This window comes from Chlamydotis macqueenii, chromosome 5 (assembly GCF_036417535.1).
Source record: "Chlamydotis macqueenii isolate bChlMac1 chromosome 5, bChlMac1.mat, whole genome shotgun sequence".
Lineage (NCBI taxonomy): Eukaryota > Metazoa > Chordata > Aves > Otidiformes > Otididae > Chlamydotis > Chlamydotis macqueenii.
The window spans coordinates 63,308,090-63,323,839 of NC_141560.1; the positions used below are offsets into that span (position 1 = coordinate 63,308,090).

Genomic DNA, 15,750 nt, shown 5'->3' on the forward strand with positions numbered 1-15,750 from the left:
GCTAATTCATTTCTCTTTGAACACATACTGCTTTGTAAAAATTGGTTAGCAGACCAGTAACGCATCTGGAGTCATCACAGAGAACTCGGTATATGTTATTTACCCCATACACTTATTTTTAGAGTTACATCTGTCTTACTCAAAAAAGCTGTATGCTTGTACCCTTTTATGGAGGGGGGAGTAAGGGGTGAGAGGAGAGATCTCCTCCATCAGCCACAGCAGCACGCTGAGCAGAAAGGGTACTCTGTACACACTCTGACTAGTGAGCAGTCCTGATCTTAGCAGACCAAACTTTCCCTTTTTCATAAAGTCTTTTTTTTAAAAAAAAAAAAGCCTAATGGCATTGATATGCTAAGATACTGTATGATCATGTCTTTTTTTCCCTCCCTTCTAATGATGTAGTAGAATATACAGAAGATGCCATACTACTCGGTGGTTTATTACAAGAAATTACTCTGAGTAACTGGGAACCACTCGTGTTAACGATGCTACTCTCATGTGGAGCCACACAGAGAATGAACATGGCTTACAAGAAGGAGTGGAAGCATTAATTGATACAGTCTTTTGTGATAGGACTGAGTCTTAATTTATACATATCTGTCATTGACAATGAAAGGAATGCACTTTGCCAAGGACAGCTGCCAAACACGACCATTTTCTGGTAGGTGTGATTTAGCACACAACAGAAGATTCATGGCTTCCAGACTGTACTCCTGACCTGTTAAGATCCTTCATATTATCTGACACTTGTTCTCTTCCTATCCCATTTCATGTCAGTGAAGTATGGGAAGCCACTGAGATTTGCTTATGAACAAGAAATGCAAGGTCAGGACCGTAACTGATTTATAGCATCCTTGGACACTACTCAGAGCTGCTCAGAGATCTACATGATGAACAAGGTCAGCAAAATGAAGTGACTTCTCCTGCCAGCTCAGAAAACTTGCTGCTTTCAAGCTCCCTCAGATTTTTACAAGAGTTAACTGCCAGCTTCTATTTGCAATGCGGGACTGAAAATGTGCATTAAAGTGTAATTAATTCTTTACATTCAGACATCTTGAAATATAACAAAAGCTGTAGTTTGTACATGTCATCAAACAAGACAGAGGCCTCACTTCATTTCTGCCACTCAATCCAGTGCTGCTTTTTCTACCTACTTCGCATTTTTATCTTACATTTTCTTTCCTCCATGTCTCACCTTTTCAAAGTCAGTCTGAAAAAGAAATGATCATTACTGTCGTGGTTTTGTTAGTGAGGGGGGGCCTAAGGTGGTAGCTTCTGTAGGAAACTGCTAGAAGTCGCTCCCCTTTGTTCAGTGGACTCGGCCGGGCCTAGGGCGGGCCTGCTGCCGGCCAAGGCCGAGCCAATTGGTAGCAGAATGTCCCATGATAACGCCTCTGCGATAATGTATTTAAGAAAGGGAAAACAGAAAAAAAAAAAAAGAGAGATGAGAAGATGTGAAGAAGCTGAGTGGGGGGCAGAGGCGCAGAGGGGGAGGCGCAGGCCTCATGGGCCTTGCAGGCCTCACCCTCTGGCCTCTTGCCAGGCAGCCAACTGGGCCCGACTCGGTCCAGCCCGGCTGCAAGAAGTGGAGAGGAGACGAGAAGTGAATAAGATGTAAAAAAGATCCTGAGAGACATCTACCAGCCTGTTGTGAGGAACGGCTGCAGACACCAAGGTCAGTTCAGAAGTGAGGGGGAGGAGTAAAGCAGCTCCTGGCCAAGATTCCCCTGCAGCCTGTGGTGACGACCATGGTGGAGCAGGTTGTCCCCCTGCAGCCCATGGAGGTCCACGGAGGAGCAGAGATCCACTTGGAGCCCGTGAAGGGCCCCACACCGGGGGAGGTGGATGCCTGAAGGTGGCTGTGGCCCGTGGAGGGCCCGCTGGGACAGCTGTTCTGGAGAGACCCCAACCCCCCAACCATGAAGCAGTGGCATGAAACAACATGTGATGAACTGACTGCAACCCCCATTCCCTCTTCCCCCCTGTGCCGCTCGGGGCGGGGGGAAGGTAGTAGAGATAATGTTAAGCTTGGGAAGAGGGAGGGGTGGAGGGAGGTTATCTTGTTCCCTGTCTCATTATCCTGCTGTTTGCAGTAATAAATGAATAGTTTTCCCCAAGTCGAGTCTGTTTTGCCCGTGATGGTAACTTTAAGGATTTCTCCCTGTCCTTATCTCAAACCTCGAGCCGTTTTTCCTTATATTTTCTCTCCCTGTTCTCTCGGAGGGTGGGGGGAGTGAGAGAGAGACTGCGTAGTCTGGTCCTGATCGGGCCTGAACTACGACAATTACTTATGATAATTTCCCCATTGCTATAGAAAGAATTTACGTGCACTTCTATCAAGTTCTATCCATGATATTGTTAGATACAAATATTATTACTATTATTACTACACTGAGTGCTAGAGCTTCTCTCAAATCCAAATAAAATGTTTTCCTCAAAATAATACTGACAAGGACTATCTTTTTAAAGTTACTGTTTTACTGATGTTCATAAATGTCACACACAGTATGCCTACTGAGAGTGGTCCTTACACACATACTGAGAAGTAACTTTACGTGCGCTTCATTTCCAGATGTTTCTACTGGTGATTTATAAGTCTGAAGACAAATAGTGGTTGGAACATCAACTTTTTGTACACAGAAAACAGTATTTTCACATAAACATTTAACATAATTTTAAAGAAAACTGGGACATTCAGTAGAAAAACCTTAATGACTAATTTGTTATCAGTAAAAATGGAATGAATATATTTTGATAAGGTTATAATTTTAAACAGGTATACTTTCTTCTTTTAAATCAATGTTGAAAAACTATACTGTAGTTGTAGCCATACAAAATGTTTATTATATTACAAATTATTTGTACACTGTATTTTCATTTTATCATTTCTTTGTGCTCAGACAGTATAAATATTACAGCATGATTTTTCTTTCCCAGGAATGTCCTTACTGTCTTGGTATAATCTTACTTAAAAAAAAAACATACAGGAACATATTACAAACAAGATAAAAAGCCATTACGAATGAAGAATGTAAAATATCTTTGTGAATAAAGTGCACCACAATGGTTTTAGAGTGATGGTTAAGGGAATATTCAATAGACTGCACATCGTCAATACAATACCAAACAAAATTAATTTTGAAAGTCTAACAGGTCTTCCTCAGTGGTATGAAGAGTACTTTGTTTAACTTTATTGAAATATTTTTTCTTTCTAGAAGGCTATTTAAATGTTTTTATTTGGGATTTTTCTATTTGTTCATTTTGTTTGCATGTAGGCATTCAAACCCTGCACATCTACATAATTTCCAAACTTTTACATTTTCAGTATGGCAAGATATACACTTCATCCTGTAAGATATACAAGGCTTTACCCTAATTTTCAGTACAGATTTGCATACAAAGCTGTATCTCAAAGATGCTGTTTAAATCTGGTATGTCCTACCTCCTCTGACTCTTTTGGGAGTATATCATAACATCACCCTTTCCAGCTGTAGGGCTTCGACACTCCCATCCATGCGATTGCTGCTGCTTCCATACTCGCAGCATTAGAATAACTCTGCAAAACTGGAGTCTAAGATATAGAACTGTGTTTCACAGCACATTTCACTCCCCATTGCATAGAAAGGCCTATCTATTTGCAAAATTTCACTGGGCTAAATAGAAGAATCATTTAACAGCTGAGGTAATAAAGCTGATGCAAAACGTGTCTGGCACAATTTACTGTAGATTTCACTTACCACGTTAGCATAAGTCAGTTATGAACCAGCTTGGGCTGCATAACAATAAACCACTCTTCAATTATGTCTGCACTTATGTTAGAGTGATTTAAATGGCTGAAAAAATAAGTAGAATATTGTTCTGCTTATTGTATGAAACTTGCATGTATAAACAAAACCCAATAGAGAAGAAACTCAGCCTTGCTGTCAGTTAGTAAAGTTCCCACTGAAGCCAACCAGAACCAGTCTTTTTATGGCATGGTGAGTTTGGCCCAGTATTTTTAAGTTGTTATTTTTAAGTGTGATATTCCTAGGCAGCTATTAATTCAATACAAAAAGACATTTGGATGTATTGTATTACACTGATAAGATCAGTATTAGTTAGCTGATAGGTAATTAAGACAGTCGCCTGTCTTTACTAGGCTTATATTTATATGAAAGATTGAGTTTCTTTGGTTGTTTAGTATCCAAGTCACCCAAATGTATATTTTTGTACTCCAGACATAGCATGTTTACAGTGATCATTAAAATTACTAGGGGTTTTTTTATTTTTTTTTCTTTTTCCTTTTTTTGCACTTGGTTTATGGAAATTTTCTGACCATAGCAGACTAGTCACATATAAATATACAGCACATATATACATAGGAATTACAAAAATACATTTTATTTATATTTGATTTTTAAATAATAAAAATGAAATTTCACATTTCTTTAAAGATTAGCTAGCATTCAAAAAGCTTCTGCACTATTTAAGGTATTGGAGCAGAAGATATCTGTTTATTCTAGGATAACTATGTATCACAATCTCAGTCAGGGTTTATAATATAATTATTTGGGGAAAAATAGCTCTAAGAGTTTGTGCTTTATCAATTTCTTCTCCTATTTCCTATTCTAGTCTCCCGTCTCCTCCTCTTATTTTACTGATGTTCAAAAAGCTAAACCAAGTTCCCTTTCTCATCTCAGTAAAGACCAAAGAAACTCAGGGAAATGAAATGATCAGACAAAATAGCATAAGCAATTAAGGATAACTAAATAACTTACTGAAATGAAGGACATTACCTTTGACTCCAGTTGACATCAAACATGCCCAACATAACAAATTTTGCAACAACTTCAGTTCTCAAAGCTACTTGTCGAAGGAACTAAAAACAATTGTTCATGATCTCCAATTGTTTTGTATAACTGCAAAAGATGAACTATTGTCCCATTCAACTGGTTTGATTTTCTTTTGGGATTGGATTCATACAGCAATGCAGTTTAACAATTAGTGACCTTTATCTTGCACAATATAAAGTTAGCATAATTTCTGGAAATTATCCCTTTTTCACAGGACATTAGTATTTTTGTTAATTCATGTAACTGTTTACTTATTTACATGTTAATATAATAATCAGGTCCTCTACATTCAGAATTTCCTGGGTGTGCATTCACTGTTCCAGTGTAATCAAAATCAACTGCAGCTTCACGTAGCACTTTCTGGCATCAGTTTAGTAGATATCATTGTTTAAGAAAGAGAAAAAAAGCACTGTGTTAAACAGAGGTTTTCTTGTCCAAGCAGGTGTATTCATTATTCCAGGTTGGAAAGATTTGCTCAAAGGTCTCAGGTTTACCAGCTTCACATGCATTCGAAGTGAAAAGCCTGAATACAGAGCAAACGTGAATAACCTTTTTTCATTTCTCCTGGAAGCTTCTAGCACCAATATCCTTTGTTGGCTCTTCATGCATTGTATTCTGCCACGTTGAAAAAAATCTCTTCCATAACTCATCAGTGGCATTCAGGGACAAGGTAGGCACCAATTATCAAAATATCATTCACCTTCTTCACAGTCTTCTCTTCTTTCCCTTCTTTGTACTGTTAATAGGATGAGAAGAATCGGGGCTATTTACAGGACACTTATTTGTATTAGTTACTCATCTCGAATTCTTTTGGTTTGAATACAGTCTCTAGAATGAAAAGGCTGAATGACTCTGCATTGCTGAATTCAGCATCCCTTACACAATGTCCTGCAGCAAACAATTAACATGGCCACTGTCACATCTACTGTGGCCTTTAGCCAACCATGTTCTCCTGTATTTTCTTTAATCAAAGTTTTGACATGTAGAAATTATTTTCAGCAGCTCTACCTTTGGGCCTGCAAATGAAACATCATGTGGCGCAAACATGTTCAGCAGCATCTCTAGTGATGATGGGTCATAGTATGAGAGCTAAGTGACAGACAATTGCATATGATCTATCTTATCCATATTAAACAGTTACCTGGCAGCATTTCCTTAGCTCACAAGCAGAATTATGCATTTTCAGAGTCCTGTTGCTCTACTTTAAGTCATTTCATAGTGTTGAGTTTTCAGACAGAGAAAAATTGCCATCACTTTGGCACAATTCACAGCAAGTTTGTAACTGAAAATTAAGAGTTGCTTTCCTGGCTACACCCCAGGTTGCATGATACAAGTACCGTGCACAAAATATACTAGACCTGGAACTCAAACATATCTGTTTGCTTCTTGGCCAGTTTAGCAACTTCTTCTCTTATTGCCTTTACAAGGGCAGCTGTAGAAATGTTGGTGAGAGGAGTGTCAGACGGGTCATTTTCTGTCAGGCTCTGCTGAGAAGCTGCAGTGGATGGCAAAGGAGCTTGTTCCAGGCTGGGATGCATGCTCGCTTGCTGGCTGTATTGGCGAGGAAGTCGTGAAGGAGAATTATGTTGGTAGCGGGGCCTCGGGTAAGCCTCGATGTATCCAGGCAGTGGTACCTGTAGAGCATTGTAATTATACAAAATTATACAGAACAACTGATCTGTAATGCCACCAACCAGGTAACACAAACCTCCATGGGGCAGAGTAAGATGTAACAGATAGGACCACATGAAGAGAACATAAACCTCATACTCCTAAGCATCTGTTTGCAAATGTCTATCTTGGCATGTGCCATTTATGCCCATGTCAACATACCAAATACTCAGCTCCTCAGACTATGGCAGCAAAAACACCTTGCAGGGGAAAAATTGCATGTCCTAATTTATCATCACTGCAAAAAGTCAAAGCAGGAAAGCTTTTCTGAAAGTGTGTCCCCTGCTTACTATTCCTCCTAAACATTTCAGTTTTAAACAGACAGCACCACTACATTTCAGGACACTGAAAAGCCTAGAACAGAAAAGTAGAGTTTGCTGATTTGCAGCCACTGTCTAATACAAGTAAGTCAAGTCTCTGGACTTACTGTTCCTAAAAAAACCTCATTAGATCCAGAGAACATGGATAAAAAAGTCTATAAAACAGGAATCTACAGCCCTTCATTTTGAGGAAGGCTTTATGTTGCTACAGAAGGCAACCCATAACCTGTTACTAGGACAAGATAATTTCTTCTTGAGAAAAAACTTACCAGTTAATCATTCTAGTCAATGCCAATGACAAGTAATTAAGGAAAGTTCAGTGATGCCCTTTTATGAACTGAGTGACTCAGAAAACTACACTTATCTACACTATACTCAGAATACTACATTTATAAGTTAACTGATAGGTTTCCACAATGTTTAATTAATGAAAAGTTAACTTTGTAATTCTTTTTGCTTTAAATGGGGAAACTACCTGTATTTCACTTTCCAAATACATTATGGTTTTATGTAAGGGTATAATACAGGTGGTTGGGCAGATGCTAATTTTTGCATTTCAGTCAGACAGAGGTGTAAGGTGCTTCATCCACTGGAGCTAAGGCTTTGGCAGGTATGCCAGAAGGAAAATTTCAGAATTGTAGGTGTCCGCTCTATACGATCCATCAAAAGATGAAGAGAATGTCAAACACTTTGAGTATGGTGTGATAAGACAAACACAGGAAGCAGCCATGATATGAAAGTGATCGTTAACTGCAATTGCCTGTCTTTAGTTTACAATAGATTATTCAAGACAAACATTTCAGTAGTATAACATGTGAACACACCACTAGAGGCCAGCAGGTTACTATTTCCACTAAGCAGCGTCTAGCAATTTGGAAAATAAATGCTTTGTCGGATACAGTTCCCTTTTCCCACAAAACTTAGTGCTTCAATACTTACCTTTTAACTGAGAAAATTGTACACTACAGTAAATTGAGCTTATAAGATAACTCTTTGTTGTCACATCTCCTGTTTCCTGTGACCCCGTGTTTATAGTCCAGCTCATGGAAATGCATGAAAAGTAAAGAATTTCAATTTTCATCCTATAATTATTAAGCCTCTGTTCTTACTAATTGTCAGGAAAACCTTGGAAACATGATCGAGCTATAATCTAGAGGCTCAGAAAGCATCCAGAAACTCAAACTCCAAGGATTACTTTAGATTTTTTTTTTTTTTTGCAGTTTTATTCAGGCTTTCTGACAGTATTATGTTGCTCACACTATTACTAGTTCCTCTAGTAATGATTTTCAAATAAAGACAATTTCTTGACAGATTTGCAATCATTGGGAGGTGCATGGGTAAGTGAAGTTAAAAGGAATGTTTGTTTCCTTTGAATTCTATCTTGCCATAGTTATTTTTTACACAGCTTCTTGCATCCCTCTCCATTCCTCTGTGGTCCACCGGCACTAAGTGTCTTCCCACCTCTTTCCCTGAAGACAAGGAAACCCACAACAGGGTTACACTCTTTTCCTTCCAGAGGAAGGAACTGGGGGCTGGAGACTTGCATTCCAGTTTTGTCCAGTTTGTTTTCAGTCTCCTCTTTTGACAAGTGATATCTGACTTTTTTTTTTCATGGAACTGCAGCCAAGGAGTAGGGATACAAAAGGGAAAAAGAATGGAAGACAAGTAAAATACTTCTCTTGTTTTGCTTTGTTTTTGTTTTGTTTTTTTTTTTTCTTCTTAAAGAAAAAGATTTAAATGATTGCTCAGATACAATAGGCCTCCTGGATTTAAAATGTCAGCAGGGTTAGAAACAACCAAAAGAACGCAATCCCCAAATAAATAAATAAAACAATGACAAGAAAAAGAGTTTTCACGCTTTAAAGGGCAGCTCTGGGAAGGGAATCTGTACGTTGGCATCAAAAGCCTCCAGGTGTCAGGGGCACATCAGCAGATGTGCTCAGTTTACAGATAAACATACTTATTTTTTTCTTGACAGTTCAGCCTACAAATTCAGTCTTGCATCTGACAGTCAAACTGAATTCTTTTCCTCGCAGGCATCAGGAGCAGTAATAAAGATTTGGCAGCAAACAGACGCCCCCAGGAACATTTATATGACCGTGTTGTCTCTTGTTTAGCTGCTCAAAGCCCACTATTAGACTCCAACTGCAAATCACTAAAATATTCTGTTGATGATATGCACAAGGAAAGAGAATCCATTTCCCAGTTTGCTTAGCTGAAGTGGTTCTGCATAAATACCAGATGTGAGCTTGAGCAGCAGAATTTATCTTTTTTTTTCCTAGTGGAAGAAAAGCCCTAAATTTTAGAAATTGTTTCAAACATGATAAACTAGTGCAATTCATTTTAGGATGTCTCAACTTTATTTCTTTGAAATGTAGGTATACTTTGGGCTAAAAATTACATCTGTCTCAGACTAGGATTGTGCAATTAATTATTTAATTTATGATCTGTCACTACAGCCTGCAGTAGGGCTTGAAACTGTGCAACAGGGCTGCAGCAGAGCCGGGAGCAAGGATTTGGGAGTCAAGCTGTCTTGAGAGAAGCCTTCAGGAGGGAAAGATGCTCCCCAGCTTCCAAACAGCACACAACCCATGTTGAGAGCCAGCATCACCTACTCCTGCCATGTGCCTGTCCAAATATTTAACCTCTGTCATGGGAAAGAAAAGCGGTACCTAAGCCGCCAACTGTGAATGCGTGTCAGTCCCTAACATAGTGAGTGATTTAACTCTTTAAAAGACCAGTTCATAGGATGGACAGCTGAAGTATTTATGCCCCCTCTCATAACTTTTCACTACTAGAGATGATTACCATTCAGGGAAGAATTATCTTGCTCAGATTCTTTGCTGATCACTTAGCAGTGCTTAAAACCCCTCCTCTGCAAATCACAGAAAATATAGGTAGCTAGAAAAGCAAGGATGCTTACTGAGTCTGCCCACTGCCCTGGCAGTTCATTCTCTCCAGCATAGGGCATCCAGGCTTGGTTCCTGTATGCGGTTGGTGGTGTTGGGATAAAATAGCCTGTGAAGCCAGGTCGGTTTGCTGCTGGTATAGCAAACACTGCTGGTACAGTACTTCCTATTAGGAAAGAGAGTAGATATAATTAATAGCTGACATTTTCAGTTATAAATTAGAAGAAATGCTTATGAAGTAACTGGCCTCAGTAATTTTTTTTTTTTAATTTGTGTGAATGATCTGACTAGAACATCTCTGTAATGCTGGGAAATACTGGAGAAGGCAAGACTTGCAGTTGTCTATATAATTGTGCACAGCCTTCAGACAAAGATATGACGACTTAGTCCTTAGGACTTGATCCTTGTAACAACTGATCTTCATCAAAACTTTGAATCATTAGAAAGAAAAGGCTTTATTTCCTCTTACATTTGCTTCCTTGTATTCAATTTTTAGCTGTTGTTACCACAGGTTTCAGAGTAGTGCCCCTTTTTTTTTTTTTCAACAGCAGTTTATAGAGCATTCAGTTTACACAGTAAAACTGTCTTAATATCTCTGGGCACAAAACCTACAAAAACGAGTGAGTGATACATTTAAAAAGCTGTAATCTCAACAGCCCCATCATAAAACTTCAACGTTCCCACAAAAAATACCAAGGCTCTACCTGCTCAGTTCCTTTTCCAGGAACAGTCTATGACTGCAATAAATTATGCAGCTATGAGTTAAATATTTCCAAGGAAACTTGTTGACACCAAATCTGGTTTATCCCATCTTGATCAAGATGTATGCATAGAGATGTCCAGGAAGCCTTCTACTAAAATTCCACTACCGTACTCCAAGTTGAGTGGGAGAAAACAGACTTCCTTGTATGAGGTTCAGCCAAATCTCTGGATATAGTTACATCTGCTCTTTCAGGTAGGGTTTATAACTGGGGCTCACAGAGCTGCAGAGAACAATGTGCTTCTTGCTGCAATTACACAGATTATCCACAGGATATAACACTAGTCTGTCTGGAAGATCAGCATCTTCTCGCACACTCCCGCTATTTCCCTTGAGAGAAGCCGTTATAACTCCATGTATTTCCCAAATTTAGAATAAAATATAAACAACTTGCTTGTCCAGTAAGATTTCCTTCCTCTAGTGTCTATTTAGATTCGAAGACAGACACCAGCAGTGTACCACTGCTATACTATGGTCAAATAAAATCCTCATGCATAAACCCTGGGTGGGAAAGCTCTGTATCATCTTTATCAGGTAGAAAATAAAGCATGTAGATGATGTGCTTTGAGTACTCAGTTTTAATACATGTATTTTACTTTTCAGATTCACAGAATGTAGTAAAAATAACATCATTTATGTGACAGTAGAAGAGCCAGTAATCCCGGTAATCATCCTTGCTCCTGAACACTTTGCAAGAGGGTTACGCTGCTTACTGTGATAGAGGCTGAGAACACTGCATGAGCACATACACAGAGACAGAAAGACTCGAACAATGACACCCATCCCCAACGTAGTCTCCACAAAACCAGTGATTTATAAGTTTTCAACAATTGTCTGTGTAGTTCTAGGCCAGAAGGGCTATGGATGCAATCAGGGCTTGCAAAGAGGAGAAAAGTATCTTTCGTAGCACAATTCTCTCCAGAGCAGAAATGTATCACCTGTTTCAACACTGTCTCAAAAAAAAAAAAAAACAAACGTAAAATCATTTAAAAAATGGAAGAACAATGACAGATATGCTAAAATATAGACTAAAAACTTCTATGTTATGCTTGACATTTACACAGTGTTTTCTACTGTTAGGGATTAAGTCTTAGATTTCATTTTGACATTGAGTTGTAGTGGCTTTCCACCTATGTCAGGGAGGATGTTGCAGTTACTCAGCCCTCAGAGAAGCAGCCGTCATGAAATTGCTATGGACCAGTGGGATCTATGACGTATGCCTGCACAGCTGGTAGCCATATGGTATCTTACAGGACCTCTATCCCAATTCCTCCAGCCCCTTCATTTGGAAGGAGGCGGGCTAAGAGAAGAGGTGTGGGCAATCTTTGTTCTTCCCGAGTCACAGACAGCACAAGGTTTGCTATTTTAAATGAGTTAGCAAGGCTGGAAATAAGCATTCTTCAGACATGTACAGAGAAGAAAGTGCTGCTCCTGTAGATGACACATGGCTTCTACACCAAAATGCTTCTTTAATTTAACCACACCAAAATGAGCTCCTATTCAAATGAACACTCAATTAGCTGATATAATACCTTATCCCAATTCTTACTGCAACATAATTATCTTAGAGCTGATGTTGACGGCTGCATGAGAGCAACATTAGGCCTTTTCATGCCAAATCAGCACCTGCAGCAATGTTTCTTCATGTATTGAGGCAACAAAAATTTATTTTCTTATCAGAACATTAGAAATCCTTGTTTTACAGTATCCTGTATTGCAGGTTTCTCACAACTCTCCTTGTCTTTCCCTGTATTACAGCCTTTTGTAGCATCTATCATTTATTAAAGTTTCTTCCAACTACCCCCAGAATAATTCTGCCAAACTCCACAATGTACATAAAGGTCACTTCGTCTTTTCTGAAATGCAGCCACTCTGCAGCGGTGACACAACATACCTGTTTTTAACATACAGTAATAAAGTCTCCACATCACTGGAAATTATTTAAAAAATGTATCACACAAAACACATTATTGCAGACATAGAGAAAGAGCTCTTGGTAGTGTGGCATATTTTATAGCTTGAAATGCTTTAAAATGAGAGAGTGAGCATCTGCTCTTTTCAGATTCACATGCACCGTTTGCAGAAGGTATGACAAGAAGCAGGAGTAGAATGGATCCTTCAAACCTACTGTATTTAATTAATTGACAACACATTTGCATATCCACATTATTATTTTCAAAAAAAAGATGTTGAATACAATGCAAATAACTATTACTTCTGAGGAAGCTAATTTCAAAAATTTTTTTTCTGGCAGATTATCAGAGCAATGTCTAATAAACCTACTAATTTCAAAACTTTGAAGTGACAATCTAAAATTTTTTTAATCTTGTAAGCTCTTTTCTATAGCTCTTCAAGAAAACATATTTTGCCAATGAGAAGCTCTTTCAAATATTTTCACAGCTAAAAGTTATCCAGATATCATCAAAACAGTGTATTGGCTTAATCTCATAATTAAATCAACTCACTGATAAACAAAATTCCTATCAAAAGGACCAGGAACTCACTAGGCCTTTAAAACTGGGATATTTAGACTCAAAACAAGTTCTGCACTTGAGCAGAAACTACCTTCTCCAAAACAGGAGGGGAGATGAGCTAATGGATTACCTTTGACAATGCAGAAGCGCTGCTGCCTTGTATTTTGAAGGGAAGGGGGCACATATCTTCAACTCACCCCCCTCAGCAGCCCATTGTGACAAGACTAGGGGTTACGTTTTTCAAGAGGAAATAGGAAGTCATAAAACTCATCCCACAGTCAGCTTGGAAACCTCAGTCTTGCACATGCTATTCTTCCTGCCCACTTGTTTTTCCTCCTTTTCCTTACAAACTAAGCAGAGCTGAATGCTATTAAGCCTCCTGCAATACTACTTACAGCTCCATCGTAGATACTCTGTTTTCAAGTGCTTGGCCTGATATTCTTGACAGATAAAATTATGGAAGGATCCACCTCATTTCTCCATTCCACTCAGAACCCCATTATCCGTCTCTCCCACTTTGGTTGTTTCTGCACAACACAACACACGAGTCATGCAGCCGTCCCAGTACTGCAACTTTGGCTTTTGCCAGTCAACATCCTCCATGCCAGCTCTAAAAATTCCACTGGATTTCGTGGTACAGATGAACTGTTTTGCTGGGCTTTAATAATTCAGAGTCCTTATCACTGAGCCAGCAGAATGCCATACTTGAACAAAGACCATCTGGTACACTACTGCTGGATCTTACCTTCAGAAATGACCATTTCCTAGTCCTTCTCCAGGATGAGTGGTATTTTACAATGCTGCTGATGCTGCATTTACAAAGGTGCAATCCTTTGTAGGTCTCCCTCAGTTACACCAGAAAAAAAAAACACCTAATAGCCTTTCTCCAAATAACCATCTGTATTTGCTATATCCCATACATTCATTTATATGCAAAATAAATTCTGAGGCTCTGAAAGCTGCAAGTTTGGTGTGTGTTATTTTTTCACCTGAGTGAAAAGCTGATTGATCAAGTGGACCAACAGACATTGGAGCTCTCGAACCAGGTGCAAAAGATGCCTGATCATGATGCTGGACCTGATCTGCACCACTGGACTCAGGTATTCTCACTTTGCTGCCAATATCTGATGTAGACCTGTGCATTAAGAAAGAAAAAAAAAAAAAGAAACTTTTGTCATTCTGACTGACAGATGAGATTCACCACCACATACATGCCTATCAGCTACAGTATGACAAGCCAGCTAGGAACGAGCTATCTGATCTTGCTCTGGCATGACAGAAGTTTGGGGAACAACCAGAGAGCTGTAAGTCTAGAGAAGTCTGAGAACAACTTCTTCAGCCTGGTTGCTGCTTTGCCAATGCATGTCATTACCATTGCTTAGAGTCTTTGCTTGCTGCTTCAAACAAATGTCTGTGACATGCAACACAAAAACCACAGCTTTACCACAGTCATTCAACACAAGACTGTAGGCAATACTGTGTTACTACAGTATATATGACATGGTCTCATATAGTAGGAGACTACTATGGTAAGTAACATTAACTGCACTTGGGAGGTACTAACATCTTTTAAAATGGTGTGTCCCAGTTGCTGTAGAGCTAAAATGTAATGAATGAACAAGAATATGTCAACAGACAGCGTCCGTATCCTGAATATTTGGACACAGTTATGGTATCGTTAGCAGCCGCTCAGAAGTTTCCTTTGGCCTCAGTGCTCCACAGCAACTCTCAGCAGGCCTGTGGTGCCTCAAATTGCAGTTGGCACCAGGCAGCATCTAACAGCACAGCACCGAAGGCTAAATGAGTTCATCCACCAATAAAAGTGTAAAAATTCCTTGAAATGCATTTTATAGAGTGCCTCACTGTGAGGAAGAGGCAAAATATATGCGCTGAGCTAAGGCAATCAGGCTTTTGCATGCATTTGGCTTCAGAAACGCAGGTATGAGATATCTGAAAGCTAGGCAGAAATCCTCAGACACAGGGTACTGAGAAACATCTTACAGTTCATCCATATCCCATTGCAAATCCTTACAATAGAGAAAAGCAGGGAGAATGACAGTGCGAATTATCTACCGCACATCTGCAATACAATACGCCATTATGCGTGTTAAGTCAAAGCATGTTTTAGAAGAAACTGGAGCCTGGATTTCCTAATGTTATTGAAACTGATTAGCTAATAGAAAGGAAAAATCACTGTTACTCCTTTCCTCTTTGTGTTAAAATGAAATAAAAACAACATGTTTCTAATTTCATGAATGTGTCTTTATAAGTGGTTTGTAAGTGTCTCTTCAGGGTTTGCCCCAGTTATTATTACAACAGTGTTTTTTAGAGCTTATACCTAAAATAAAACAAGATATAAATACCTCCTAAGAGAGGCAACAGCCACAGGACCTGTTCTGGGAGGGACAGGAGGAGGAGGAGAACCCATTACCATCTCAGGAAGCTGAGAAAATCTGTAAGCCTGTAAAGGAGAAAAATTAGTCTTTTTCTGAAACACCAATAGATCTCGCTCAAATAAAAACAAAAGAAAGTCAGAAATGAAAAACCTGCTTTGTGTGCTGGCCAGCAGGAAGTTAACTTTTGCGGGATCAATAGTAATTGCATTTTATTTAAGAATTTACAGTGGGTGATTTTAGGATATGGAAGAAAACATGAACAAATAAGTTCAGAGCCAAGACGAAGTCTAATTAAAATAAAATGTATTAAACATTATCTCTGTGACATTTCTAACCTTGCTGGCAAAGCAGATCTGTTATGATTACGTGAGACTCAACAGCTTTGGAC

General features: G+C 39.0%; 1 protein-coding gene across 2 annotated transcripts in view; it reads right to left on the reverse strand.

The window, feature by feature from the left end:
* Positions 1 to 2,816: 2,816 nt before the first annotated feature.
* The window catches only part of KIAA1549L (KIAA1549 like), a 77,425-nt gene continuing 64,491 nt past the window's right edge, over positions 2,817 to 15,750 (reverse strand). For both annotated transcript variants that reach the window (XM_086749813.1, XM_086749812.1), the window contains exons 17-20: positions 15,330 to 15,427; positions 13,956 to 14,101; positions 9,747 to 9,898; positions 2,817 to 6,466 (exon numbers count right to left, since the gene is read on the reverse strand). In XM_086749813.1, coding sequence (XP_086605939.1) covers positions 6,185 to 6,466; positions 9,747 to 9,898; positions 13,956 to 14,101; positions 15,330 to 15,427 — 678 coding nt within the window. In that variant the 3' untranslated portion in view covers positions 2,817 to 6,184. The remainder of the gene's footprint in view (positions 6,467 to 9,746; positions 9,899 to 13,955; positions 14,102 to 15,329; positions 15,428 to 15,750) is intronic.